This window comes from Pelodiscus sinensis, chromosome 19 (genome assembly GCF_052426305.1).
Source record: "Pelodiscus sinensis isolate ZL-2025 chromosome 19, ASM5242630v1, whole genome shotgun sequence".
Lineage (NCBI taxonomy): Eukaryota > Metazoa > Chordata > Testudines > Trionychidae > Pelodiscus > Pelodiscus sinensis.
This window is the reverse complement of record NC_143070.1, coordinates 35,310,136-35,324,203: the sequence shown is the minus strand read 5'-3', so window position 1 is coordinate 35,324,203 and position 14,068 is coordinate 35,310,136. Positions and strand designations below refer to the sequence as shown.

Below are 14,068 nucleotides of genomic sequence, written 5' to 3'. Positions count from 1 at the left end.
CGAAATTAGCGTGGCTATTCCGAAGAAGGGGCCAGTGTAGACACAGCCCCCGAGATCATACAAGGACATGAGTAGCATAGACAGAATCAGTAGAACACAAGCTTACACGTGACACCTCACATGGCCCCTTGGTGCAGACATTGGGGCAAATACTCCCCGCCCCCCCCGAAGGGTGCAGCAGTGATCCGGAGTCTCTGTTTAAAATCCAGTTATGGGACAGCTTGCGCTGATTATTTTTTATGCAACTGATCCTATGAGTCGTGTGACACCGTCCTGCACCAGGTGATCGGCTACTTTCAGCGCTGCAGGGGATGCAGCAATAGACAACGTGAGCCACTAGAGATTAGTGTCAAAATAGTGACATTTTATATTGGTACAAAAACACACAGAGGCCATTTTTAAACAACTATGTTGAAAATCCCCACCCCTTAAGCAAAAGAGCAGAGCGTACGAAGGGGAAAAATGATTTCAGCTCAATTTACACCAACTCTGGCTTTCACCGGTCAGCGAACGTGACACTGACAGTCTTGAATGTCACCAGTGGTGAAGTGGTCGGGGCACTGCACTTACCCCTGATGCTACACTCAGTGTCAGACAATGGGATACAGCTTCGGCTTCCGCTTCTTCTTCTTCTGCTGCTGCTTCTGCTTCTTCTTTGCTTTGCATCCTGAATGCTGCTGTCCCTCTCCTGCTGCTTCGTTTCTGCCGCCCATCGCTGCTCCTGCAACATCACACGGGGAGGTTACCTCACGTACCCCAGCTCCAGGGGAAACCCTTGCTCCCTGCAGACTCTGTGTGGCCGTTCATTGCCCCACTGCGGCCCCACTCGATCTAGGGCCGAGCCCCAAACCCTGCTCCAGGATCTCAGCTCCAGGAATGATCAGCCAGAAATAAGGCCCCACAACAGAGGTGCCCTCGCCCCACAGTCACAGCTAACGTGAATTGCACCCGAACGCCAGACACAACTGATCCCCCTGGCACACGGGTGGGTTTGTGAGGGCACTGGGGGGCACGGTGCCAGAGTGTTTCCTGTCCGGCTGTGAGAGCTCCCCCCGTCCCCAGCGCCAGCAGCCCAGGTACCTCTGCCGGCCGAAGGAGAGAGCGAAGGGAACTGGCACGTGTGTGTGGATGTGTGTTGTCACAGGGTGCTCTGTCTGCCCCCCCGTCTGGGGTCAATATGGCCCAGCAGCCGAGTTTATGGCTCCGAAGAATGACTCCCCTCTCTGGGGTGCAAGGATGGGGGGACTAAGGGGGCCCGGGCCCTCCCTCTCCTCCAGGCCCTAGCTCAGGGCCCTGCCAGCAGCAAGACGTTCCAAACGCTGGTTTGGTGGGAGGTTTCCCCTGAAGCCTGCTGAGCCCGCTGGGATACCTCCTGCTCCCCACCTGGCCTATTTCCTACCTCCACCTGCATCAGTGGCTGTGGTTGCCGCGGTGGTGGTGCCTGGTGCGGTGGATGTAGCTGGTGCGACGGCGGTGGCTGTGGTTGGCGCGGCAGTGAATGGTGTGGTGGATGTAGCTGGTGCGACAGCGGTGGCTGTGGTTGGCTCGGTGGTGGTGCCTGGTGGGGTGGATGTAACTGGTGCGACAGCGGTGGCTGTGGTTGGCTCGGTGGTGGTGCCTGGTGGGGTGGATGTAGCTGGTGCGACGGCGGTGGCTGTGGTTGGCTCGGTGGTGGTGCCTGGTGCGGTGGATGTAGCTGGTGCGACGGCGGTGGCTGTGGTTGGCGTGGTGGTGGTGAATGGTGCGGTGGATGTAGCTGGTGCGACGGTGGTGGCTGTGGTTGGCTCGGTGGTGGTGCCTGGTGCGGTGGATGTAGCTGGTGCGACGGCGGTGGCTGTGGTTGGCTCGGTGGTGGTGCCTGGTGCGGTGGATGTAGCTGGTGCGACGGCGGTGGCTGTGGTTGGCGCGGTGGTGGTGAATGGTGCGGTGGATGTAGCTGGTGCGACGGCGGTGGCTGTGGTTGGCTCGGTGGTGGTGAATGGTGCGGTGGATGTAGCTGGTGCGACGGCAGTGGCTGTGGTTGGCTCGGTGGTGGTGCCTGGTGCGGTGGATGTAGCTGGTGCGACGGCGGTGGCTGTGGTTGGCGTGGTGGTGGTGCCTGGTGCGGTGGATGTAGCTGGTGCGACGGCGGTGGCTGTGGTTGGCTCAGTGGTGGTGCCTGGTGCGGTGGATGTAGCTGGTGCGACGGCTGCAGCTGTGGTTGGTGGTGGGTCCAGCTGGGCTGGCTGCGCCTGTCCTCCGGCAGGAGCTCCTTTCCCTGCGGAGGTCAACCCAGACTGAGCCTCTCCCCGGCTTTTATAGCTGGGTGCAGTCTGAGCATGCCCAGAAGAGTTTGGGGGCGGGGCTTCTTCAGCCAGGTGGGCCTGATTAGGCTCAGCCTTCACAGTGCGGGACTGGTCCACCCCATCACATGTGTGCACCCGTGCTTTGCCCCTCCCCCCCGCCCATACACGGCTCACACGTGTGTGCTTGGCCGGGCATCTCCCCCTGCTGCGCACGAGGCAGTGCAGGGGTGGGTGGGCGATACAGGGTCTGTGCCCCGGCGCAGTCAGACCTGGCTGACACCCGCACAAGGGGTTTGACAAAAGTAACTGGAGCGAGAAGGGAGCTTTCCCCTCCATGGAAGGGCGGCAGGGCGAGCATGGGGCCAGATGGACTCACTGCTGCAGCGCTAAGTCCAGGCCCTGAACCCCACAGACAGACACTCCCGCAGGGCAGGGCCCCTCTTACCTTCTTCCCCGCTGCTCGCAGAGCTGGCATCTGTCCTGCTCCCTCCAGATCCCTCTGCTGGCGTCAGGGATGACCCGTCCTTAGGCCTAAACACAAGATTTACTGTCATCACTCCCTTCTCCTTCACCCAGGGCCCATCAGTTACAAGAGGAGGGACGGGGCATGTAAACGCCTGGCCCAGGGACTGCACAGGGACGTGAGAACGTGAAAACAGCCACACGGGGCCAGACCAGAGCTTCAGGAGGCAATGTCCCCTCCCCCACCCCTTCCACCTGCCTCCCCCTCCCAGTTTCTGGCAATTACAGATTTAGGGTCTCCCTGAACATGGGGTCACCTCCCGGCCCATCCTGGCTAATGGGCATTGATGGACCCAACCTCCAGGAATTTGTCTAGCCCTTTTCTGACCCTGTTATACCCTCATCCCCCACTGAGCCCCTGGCAAGGAGATCTACAGATGAATTGTGTGTTGCATGAAAAGTTCCCATAATATAAGGACTAGAGGTCACCAAATGAAATTAATGGGTAGCAGGTTTAAAACTAATAAAAGAAAGTTCTTCTTCACACAGCGTGTAGTCAACCTGTGGAACTCCTTGCCAGAGGAGGCTGTGAAGGCTAGAACTAGACCAGAGTTTAAAGAGAAGCTAGATAAATTCATGGAGGTTAGGACCATAAAAGGCTATTAGCCAGGGGGTAGGAATGGTGCCCCAGGCCTCTGTTTGTCAGAGGCTGGAGATGGATGGCACCAGACGAATCGCTTGACCATTGTCTTCGGTCCACCCTCTCCAGGGCACTAACACTGGGTGTTCGGCTAATCCTCCGTCCCCCATGAGCATTTCACTCTCCCTGTCCTCGTCCTCCGTGACTCTACTGTCTCGACTCACAGCGAGTGGGGAGATGACTCCCAGTGGCTCAGGGAATTTCTAGCCTGTCTCCCGTCTCCTCCCTTCCCCTCATTCTGCCCCTTTCCCGGTGACTCAAATAACTACAGATCAGCGACACCCGGCAGGTCTGGGGGGGCAGGGAGGGTCGTTGGCTCTTCACATCCCAGCGCCCCTCACAACCCACCTGTTCTCCATTTGCTGCGCGTCCACCTGGGGAAGAGACACAGGAGACGATCAGCTGCCCGTGTGGAAGAGAATCTCAGTCCCGGGGGGTTTTACACTCAACCCCACAAACAGCATTTCCCATTTGATCCTCGACCCTCCCGCACAAGCCACCCGCTGTCATGGGACACGGGGCCTCTGGCCAAGCAGGCTGGGGGAGGGGCAGAGCCCGGCTCCCCGCTCTGGCCAGCCCCAGACATCGCCCTGTGGGGCAGGGCAGCCTGCCCAGCACCCCCCTCTGGGGCTGAATGGGGCCTGCCCAGCTCCCCACCCCTCGCACACAGCTGCTCCGGCACCCCGGGTCCCCAGCGCTCTGCTCCTTTCCTCAAATCCCCAGTGGAGCAGCAGGTACAGTGGGATGGCTCACGGGGAGGGGATGGGAAGAGCCGGGGGGGGGCGTGCCTGGGCTGGGCTGGGCAGAGTGGGGGGAGTCCCCTGCGTTTTTGCATAAAGCAGCCCCAGGAACCAGCTCTCAGTGAGCATCCCGTGTGCAGCAACTCTGGCCCCTCCCCATCCCGTCCTGCCCGGTTCGTGACCCAGCCCTGGTCTCACTGCTCAGGCCAGTGTCGTTATAGACAAAATTCCCCCAGACCCTCCATTTCCAGGGGGGTGACCACGGGGCCATTTATCGGTGCCAGGTTTCCTGGCCCAGGCCGGAAGCCCCCGTCTTACAGGACCCAGGCCTGGAGGGACCTTCCCCTGCAGCTGGTGTAAGAGGCAGAAGAGACCAAAGGCCAAGGGAGCCCTGTGGGCTGCAGTTACAGCAGCACCGCCGAGGAACCACAGACCCCAGAGATGTGACCTCACTACGTCACAATCCCGCAGAGGACTCTTGTACTTCCAAGGGCAGAATGGGGACGTGCCTCTTGTCTAGATGAGAAGTCGATGGAAATTCTATCAATTACTTGACTAGTCAATTAATTGCTAGTTATCATCCCTACTTCATATGGGACCCGGTCCAGCCCCCTCATCATTTATGATGCCCTTTTGTGGAACTTTTCCAGTGCCAGGAGATCTGTTTAGGGATGAGGTGACCACGCCTGTGCGCAGGACTCAAGCCCACTCATTACCTCTCTCCACTCTGAAGAACTGACAGAGCCCTGTGGAGCAACCTGTGTCCCCACCCCAGGGAGCTGGGCCAGGTCGGAGTCCCCGTCCCCTTGGCCCCTCCTGCACCCTCCTTCAGCCCAGACCCACATCCCCGCCCCCTGCTGCACCCCAGCCCCCTCCCAGACCTCGCACCCCAGCCTGCTGCCTGGAAACCCTCCCACACACTGAACCCCTCATGCTTGGACCAACCCAGAGCCCAGGGGGCCCCACAAAATCCACTCGCCCTGGGCCCCAGCAGAGCGAAGCCGGACCCATAACCACAGCCCCTAAAGCCCTGGCTATTGAAGCTGTCCTAGACCCGGCCTGTCTGGCCCTGCTGTCTGGCCAGACTTCACACCCCCGACCTGCCACTGCACCTTCCCGCCCTCCCCTCCCACCCCCCGCCCTGCTCCTGCACCCTCCCATCCTCCCCTCCCACCCCTGCCCTGCACTTGCACCCTCCCGCCCTCCCCTCCCACCCCCGCCCTGCTCCTGCACCCTCCCACCCTCCCCTCCCACCCCCGCCCTGCTCCTGCAGCCTCCCGCCCTCCCATCACACCCCCGCCCTGCTCCTGCGCCCTCCCGCCCTCCCCTCACACCCCTGCCCTGCACTTGCACCCTCCCGCCCTCCCCTCACACCCCTGCCCTGCACTTGCACCCTCCCGCCCTCCCCTCCCACCCCCGCCCTGCTCCTGCACCCTCCCACCCTCCCCTCCCACCCCTGCCCTGCACTTGCACCCTCCCGCCCTCCCCTCCCACCCCCGCCCTGCTCCTGCACCCTCCCACCCTCCCCTCCCACCCCTGCCCTGCACTTGCACCCTCCCGCCCTCCCCGCCCACCCCCGCCCTGCTCCTGCACCCTCCCGCCCTCACCTCCCACCCCTGCCCTGCACTTGCACCCTCCCGCCCTCCCCTCCCACCCCCGCCCTGCTCCTGCACCCTCCCACCCTCACCTCCCACCCCCGCCCTGCCCCTGTGCCCTCCCGCCCTCCCCTCCCACCCCCGCCCTGCTCCTGCACTCTCCCACCCTCACCTCCCACCCCCACCCTGCCCCTGCGCCCTCCCGCCCTCCCCTCCCACCCCCGCCCTGCTCCTGCACCCTCCCACCCTCCCCTCCCACCCCCGCCCTGCTCCTGCACCCTCCCGCCCTCCCCTCCCACCCCCGCCCAGCTCCTGCACCCTCCCACCCTCCCCTCCCACCCCTGCCCTGCACTTGCACCCTCCCGCCCTCCCCGCCCACCCCCGCCCTGCTCCTGCACCCTCCCACCCTCACCTCCCACCCCCACCCTGCCCCTGCGCCCTCCCGCCCTCCCCTCGCACCCCCGCCCTACCCCTGCACCCTCCCGCCCCTTACCCCACATCCCCAGCCTGCTGCCCCTGCACCCTCCCGCCCCTTACCCCACATCCCCAGCCTGCTGCCCCTGCCCGTCGTGTTCCGCGGGGTCTCTTGTGACATTTCCCAGCGTCTGAGCAGATTCTGCAGTTTGTGCCGGTCGGGGCCTTGAGCTGATGCATTTACGGGAGCCTCGGGGACGATCAGTCGAGTACAGAGCCCCCCCCCCCCCCCGGGAACGTTTCCTTGTTCTCTCTCTATCATCCATCCCCGCCCCCCACCCATCGGGGGCTGGCCTGGCCGCTCAATTGCCTGGTGGCCACTGCTGGCCTCCGCCCGGTGAATGGGAGCAGAGACTCCTGGGTGGGGCCACGGGGCTACCTGAGCCCCCCGCAGCGGTGTGACCGTCACACGACCTACCTGCTGGTGTGTCCCTGAGGGAGGCTGAATGTTACATCTTCTCAGAGGCACAGGGGAAGGGCGGGACCCTCTGTGGACTCCTCCAGCAGCTGCTTTCGGTTTCTCACAGACTTGCCCTCCTCTCCCTGCGAGTGGCACCGATGGGGGACGACGAAGGGGGGGTTATTTAGCCCCAGTGTCTGGCCTGGAGTTGCATTGTCCCTCCTGCCTGTCACTCCTTCCCCGATCCCACGAATAGCAACCCCCATCACGAGCTTCCAACACCCGCCTCTCCACCAAAGAGCTTCCCCCCCCCCCCAGAGCCCGTCCAGCCGGCACCGGGGTCCTGGCCGAGTCTGCACGGGAGGTGCAGCCACTCAAGGGCGGGAGGGAAGGGGGCTCTCTGCTGGGCGCCTCAGAGAGCCGGATCCTGAACCCCGATCCCAAGATGGGGGGGGAAGAGTGGGGGAGGGCCCAGGGGCCTGTATCTCCGGGGCAGGGACAGGCAAAGGCCCTGCCCCACCAGCAAGGGACGGGCCCGGTTACCAGACACCGGCCAGGCCTTAGCGAATGGAGGGACTGACGCGAATGCAGCGAGACCTTCTCACCGGGCCGGGCCCCTTTCTGTCCCCCCCCCCGTCACTCGCCCGGGGAGGCCCCGTTCCCGTAACAGAGCCAAGCACCAAACCCAGCCCCATGGCACCTTCCCACGGCGCAAGGCCCCGGCTCACCTGTGTGACCCCTCGACTCCGTCTGGGTGACCCCCTGCCCTGCAGGAGAGACACCGGCCTGGTCCCCCGCAGAGACCTGCGACGGGGCTGGAGACAGCCACTCTTCAAACCTAAACACAGAATTTCCCGTCAGCACTTGGCGCCTTCTCACCACCCACCCACCGGCACCAGGGGGAAGGGAGGGACGTTGAGCTCCTGGCCCGGGGGTCACAGGGGGATGGGAGAGTCAGCGGGGAGGCAACGCCAGACGTGTCTCCTATTTCCCCTCCTGTCTGGTCACTCTGCACCCTCCCCCTGCAATGGGACTGTAGTGATTCCCCAGGGGAACGGGGATCAGAGTGGGGTGGGGGGGGCGGCAGGAGATGGGACAGGAGCTCGTCTCTGGGGGTCTCACACACTGTCCACAGCTCTTCATGCTGTGATTCCCGAGGGGCGGGAGGTTTCCCCGGCGCCCTGCAGAGCAATTCACAAACCCACCTCCTCACGAGGCTCTTCACATCCACCTGCCGGGAAACAGGGAGAAAAAAGCATCGAGAGTCCATCTGGGGATGCGTCACCCTCTGCCCTGCGGTAACTACCCCTTGGATACAGCCCCTCTCCCCCACCCCCCCAGCAAGAACCTCTGATCAGAGATAAAGGGGAAGGAGCTTGGTGGAGCTGCAATTTCCATTTGTGACAACCATCGATAAACGTTCTCTCAACATTGCGAAATTCCAGCATGAAAAACTCTTCCCTTAGGCAGGCAGGGAAGCGCTGGGCTGGGGTCCCTACGGAGGGGGTGGAGTCTCCATCTCTAGAGGTGTTTCAGTCCCGGCTGGACAAAGCCCTGGCTGGGATGATTGAGTTGGGTTGGTCCTGCTTTGGGCAGGGGGCTGGACTCGATGACTCCTGAGGTCTCTGCCAGACCCAGGCTCTAGGGCTCTAGGATTCTGGGAAGGGCGATTTCCATTTCTCACGTGTCTTAGGCTGGTTCTGCAGGGCCCGAGGTCACCCCCCACTGCCCAGACTCCAGGCGTGGCAGAGTCCAGTGGCTACGGGTAGGAATCCCAAACCTGGGGCGTTTGGAAAGTCACAGCCGGAGACCCCAGGGGAGTTTGCCAAAGTGGCTTCACACAAGACCCTCGCTGCTTTGTTCTCAGTGCGCCTGGCTGCTCTGAGATGCTGGTTGCTTGTCTGGGGCTCCCCCGGGCTCTGGGCGGCTTGGGGCTTGTCTGGGCTCCCCCAGGGCTCTGAGCGGCTTGGGGCTTGTCTGGGCTCCCCCAGGGCTCTGAGCGGCTTGTGGCTTGTCTGGGCTCCCCCAGGGCTCTGAGATGCTGGTTGCTTGTATGGGGCTCCCCCGGGCTCTGGGCGGCTTGGGGCTTGTCTGGGCTCCCCCAGGGCTCTGAGCGGCTTGGGGCTTGTCTGGGCTCCCCCAGGGCTCTGAGCGGCTTGGGGCTTGTCTGGGCTCCCCCAGGGCTCTGAGCGGCTTGGGGCTTGTCTGGGCTCCCCCAGGGCTCTGAGCGGCTTGGGGCTTGTCTGGGCTTCCCAAGAGGCGGCTGCTTTTCTGGACTTTCCCGCCAGAGAGGTTGGTTGGCTCCCGGGGCACCGTCCCAGCAACGCACAGAAAGGGCCTGGAGGAGACTGGAAATTGACGGTCCCCAGGCCCAGCGGGGAGAGGCCAATGCTCCTGCTCAGCCCAATGGACAGGGCACCACAGGGCAATGGGGGAGGGATTCAGGGAACCAAGACCCGGGACGTGGGAGAGTCTCAGACTCAGACAGAAACTCAGAAGCACCAACCTGCCCTGACGTGGGGCGGAGGGGCGAGGGGAAGTCCTTCTGGGCAGCCCAGGAGCCTGGCTAGGGGTGAGGATGGGAATGATACTCGCCCGCTCTGCTTCCCGGCTCCCAGCCACTCTGCACTCACGGGTGGGGACACGGCCACACATCATGTTTTGGCCAGGACAGTCCCATCTTAAGCCCACACAAGGCCAGTGCGACTCCCCAAGGTCAAACCGCAAGTTGGCAGAAGAGCCGGGACAGACCCCAGGAATCCTCAGTCGGTCGCACACGCTGAACCCCCCGGACTCGTTGCCTCCCTGGTAACCATCCCCTCCCCCCCCCCGCACCTGACACACACACACACACCTTTCTGTGCGTGACGGGAATCACCGGTTGGGTAAAGGAACCAGCTACAAATGCGTTTTGAATCGAGGGTCTGTGCTAGTCCGGGCGTTGGGGCGGAGGGTGCTCACGTCCCTCCCCCACCTCCCTCGGGACGTGCACCCTTTGTATGAAACCAGGCGGTTTGGAGGGACTTTAAAGATCAAAGACAAATCACGGTGCCTACCCTGTGCTCCTGGACAGCCTTCTCCACGGGAACCACCGTGTGGGCGCGGTGAGCCTGGGATCTCTCACACGCCAGGCACACGGGGGTCTCATCCTCTCTGCTGTAGAATCTCAAAGGCTCTCGGTGCATCTTGCACACGTATCCTCCTCTCGGATCCTCCACTGCTTGTGACTTTACTAACTCCACAATGTTCTTCAGCTCCAGATTGGGCCGTAAGTGTCTCTCTTGAAGTTTCTGTTGGCACTGAGGACAGGCGACGTCTCCGTCCCCCTGGCAGTGCCGGGCGATACATTCCCGGCAGAAGCTGTGTCCACACTCAGTCATCACACGGTCCCGGAATAACTCCAGACAGATGGAACAGGTAACTTCGGCTTTAATGCTCTGCAAAGGCTCCGCAGCCGCCATGGTGCTTTCTAGGAGGGGACAAACAAGTTCCTGCCTCCCTCACCTACCTCCTAACGTGTCCGTTTGGCGGCAGGAAGGTGCCTCGCCCCTCAGGTATCATGTCAGTCCAAAGGGCCTTGCTGCGTTTTATTGCTCCAGGAAGCCAGAGATGGATCAGATTCCTTTGGCCTCAGGCACATAGAAAAGCTTCTCTCTGCACTACTGAGCCCACCTTCCTGCAAGCAATAAGGGAGCTGCTCCGTCGTCCCTTTGGTAAAAGACCCATCTCACCCTCCCCACTGGCGCTGACAGGGCCCTGGCTGCCTGCCTACGGGAGGTAAAAGCCTTTTGGAGCTGTGCCCCAGAGAGCCTGTAGGGCCCCTCCCGACCAGCCCCTCCCCTCGGCTTCTCTCCCATCTGGAATCTCTCAAGCTCCCCCTCCCCCCGGTCTCCTGCCCCCCACGGACCTTTTCTCTCTGCCGTGGGGCCTGGGGAGACGAGGGTTTTACTACAGAAGGGGGAGGAAGCAGCGAGGGGCGAGGACGGTCTGGGGGGGGTGGGATTTGACCAGGTGAAAGTGATCTCGAAATGGCAGCATTTGTGATTCTAAGGAAGGGGCGGAGGGAAAACTACAGATCCGAGGTCCTGGGCCCCCCCCAGTCCTGCTGCTGCTGCTGCCCTGGCTCCCTCCAGGTAACCTTGGCCTGCCCTGGGCTCTCGTTGCTGCCCCGACTCCAGCCCTGACCGTGGGCTGATTCCTGGCTGCTGACTCTTGCTCTCACCACTAGGCCAGACCACCCCCATCTGCGGTCCCCCTGGTGAGTCCCAGCCTAGGTGCCCCTCTCAATCTAGAGGCACCCAAATGCCTTTGAACATCTGCCCCCTTGCCTTAGACAAGAGCCCAGCTGATTAAAGAAAACGCTGGAGGAGCTGGACAAGGGGCCTTTCCGAGGCAGGTCGGGCTTTGACTCTGCCTTTGGGGACCCGAGGAAGAGCTGCAGGCCTGGGTCTGGGAGCAGAGCCCTGGCACTTCCTGGTTATGACGCCCATAAAATGTCAGTAACAAGCCAAAGTCACAGGGTTAATCATTGAACAAACCGTCGTTCGACTTGGCTTCAAATGTTGCACCAAGCCGGTAATTCCACAGCCATAAGAACGGCCGTACTGGGTCAGACCAAAGGTCCATCTAGCCCAGTATCCTGTCTGCCGACAGTGGCCAGCACCAGGTGCCCTGGAGAGGATGGACCAAAGACAATGATCAAGCGATTTGTCTCCTGCCATCCCTCTCCAGCCTCTGACAAAGAGAGGCCAGGGACACCATTTTATCCCCTGGCTAATAGCCTTTTATGGACCTAACCTCCATGAAATTATCTAGCCAGCAAATATGAAACCGGTCTAGTCTCAGGGATGAACACTCCCTGATGAAACCAGGGGTGACAGAGACATCGCAGCACCAGAGCACCAACGGCCCGGCAGGGCTGTGACCACTAAGATTTTCCATCCTTGGTCAGGTCGAATTTTCTTTGGGGTGGGTTGAAATGTCTCATGTGCAACACCAATACTGAGGTGGTGGGTGGATGTGCACCCCCCAGCACACACCACACTAGTAAATATCAGTGGGTATGTCTACACTACAAAGTTAATTCGAACTAACAGATGTTTGTTCGAATTAACTTTGATAGGCGCTACACATACAAACAGCTCGTTCGAACTTAATTCGAACTAGCAGAGCGCTTAATTCAAACTAGATAAACCTCATTCCACGAGGACTAACGCCTAGTTCGAATTAAGGGCGGGGAACCCTGAGAACTGTCTGTCCGGGGTGAGGGTCGGGTCCCTTTAAGCACAGCCCTCGGCTAGCCTGAGACAGTAGCTCCACGCTCTAAGTCCTAACCTGATGCCCTGACAGCACTGCTTCCGGCCAGCCTTAACCTCGGTTCAGAGTCCACTCAATGTGGACATGCTAGTTCCAATTAGCAAAACGCTAATTCAAACTAGTTTTTAGGTCTAGATGCGCTAGTTCGAATTAGCTTAGTTCGAATTAACTAATTTGAATTAAGTTAGTTCGAATTAGTGCTGTAGTATAGACATACCTAGTGTGTATTTTCAATAGTCCATAGAAGTGGAGGGAAATGTATTAAAACCAGGGACCATTACAAGGAGCAATGCTTCTGATTGGTTAATAGGAAACTCAAATGAAAGGAAAATTACCATGGCAACACTCCACAAATTCTGTTAAAACTGCCTTCCAGCCCCCGTACTGCTCCGGGAGCTGCAGGAGCCTGGTTTCCTGCTCTGCACCGAATGCTGAGCGCAGCGTTGGCTGATCCATGGGGTACACAGCCGAGGGTTCACCCGCCTGCCACCGGCTCCAGCACCACCTGCTCCGTGCCACCATCAAAGGCCCAGATCACTCACTCAGCAGTGTAAAGGGGGGAGGGCCTCTTCTGGCTGTGTACAGCTCAAGCCCAGCCTGGCCCAAATGAGCAAGGGTAGAACATGGAGCAGACGTTCTGATTTCCAGCAGGGAAAACCATTTCTATACGGTTTAAATATTATTTGTACCCAAGTGATCACGGACAGATATTCCGGACGGACGGGAGTGAGGAAAATATTCTACAGTAACTCAGTCACAAAGGCGCCGGCCCAAGCGAGGGGCAAGGTGGAAGACGATCCCTTCCACGGGCATTTCCATTGGGGAACCTGACAGTGGAGCCCCTCTGTGGTTGGGGGAGCCCCGCTGTGAGTGACAGATCGTGGGGGGCAGTGATGAGCCCTGCTGCCCCCGTGGGCTGGGCGCTGGGCGCGCTGATCCTCAGAGCTTGTGTCGTTCGTTGCTGCGGGACGTGCAGGGCAGGGAGCAGCGGAGCCGCGCCAGGCGCTCTCAGCAGGGACACAGGCAAAGGGGGGAACCATTTGCTTACATTGACAAGGAAGGGTCTCTTGCAAATAATCACAGCACTTTTTCGACGTGCTTTGCAGTGTGGAGCAGAAAATCGTCCAATAAAAGCGTCTTGTGCAAGGAGCCTGCCGTCGAGACGTAGCCTATTAGACCGTGCACTGTCGTCCGGACACCCAGCGCGCTGCCAGGGAAACACCATTTCCATCCAATGCTCTAAGGCCGCGGTGCGCCGGACACTCGCCCCAAACGGCCCCTGGCTACTGGGCCGGGTGAGTGGGGCTCGCTGGCTCACACAATTATTTCTGTTTTCAGAACAAGGGGGCTAATTCGCTGTAACAGTCGCCACGAGAGCGGCTGCGGCGTCAGAACGGGTCGGGCACCGCGGCTCTGCGGCCGGGTTAACAGACGGTTTCTGTTCTCGCTCAGGAACCAGCATCGCCAGCCCTGGGCAGCCCCCTCCGTGTGGGCGTCGTCCTGCTGGTGTGAAGGGGCCGGTCTGGGGCTGGGTGTTCTGGCAAACACGGGAAATCCAAAGCACTGGGGATAAATCCCTTCCAGACCCCTCCTCGGGCGAGGCCACGACACGGCCCTGCCAACTCCTGGGGCCTGCCCAGCCTCTGGTCACAGGCCTGGAGCAGGGTCCCTCTCCGCGAGGTGCTGGTACAAGGAAGGCGAAAGCCGAGTTATCAGAACAGCAGAGAGGCCAGACGGGGTCAGACCTAAGGTCCATCATCCCCATGTCCCGTCTGCCCACAGTGGCCAGTTCCAGGTGCCCCAGAGGAAGGGAACCGAACAGGGAATGTCTGGGGCTTGGAGTTGGGAGCCCTGGTCAAGACTTGGAATTTCCAGCCCTTGGGAAAATGACGTTGCAATTTGATGCCAACCCAGTTCAGAATAAAACCAAGTTGTACGGATTTGGCACAGCTGTGAAACCACGTTAGACAATGTAAAAGTGACGAGGGGCCCTGTGGCCCCTTATGGACTAACAGATTGATTGGAGCATGTAACTTCGTCAGACCCGTTCTGCGGCTGGCGCGGTGCTGATCGCCAGGAGAGCCAGGCAGAGACAC

General features: G+C 60.7%; 1 protein-coding gene across 1 annotated transcript; it reads right to left on the bottom strand.

Annotated features, from left to right (window-relative positions):
* LOC142823141 (uncharacterized) lies at positions 1 to 11,947 on the bottom strand. The gene is made up of 8 exons (XM_089771307.1): positions 9,713 to 11,947; positions 7,862 to 7,887; positions 7,385 to 7,494; positions 6,675 to 6,799; positions 3,796 to 3,821; positions 2,731 to 2,816; positions 1,400 to 2,257; positions 1 to 721 (listed from the first exon to the last, which is right to left on the bottom strand). The coding sequence occupies exons 1-8, from the start codon at positions 10,115 to 10,117 to the stop codon at positions 591 to 593; spliced, it is 1,767 nt and encodes a 588-aa protein (XP_089627433.1). The 5' UTR covers positions 10,118 to 11,947; the 3' UTR covers positions 1 to 590.
* Between the last annotated feature and the right edge of the window lie 2,121 nt (positions 11,948 to 14,068).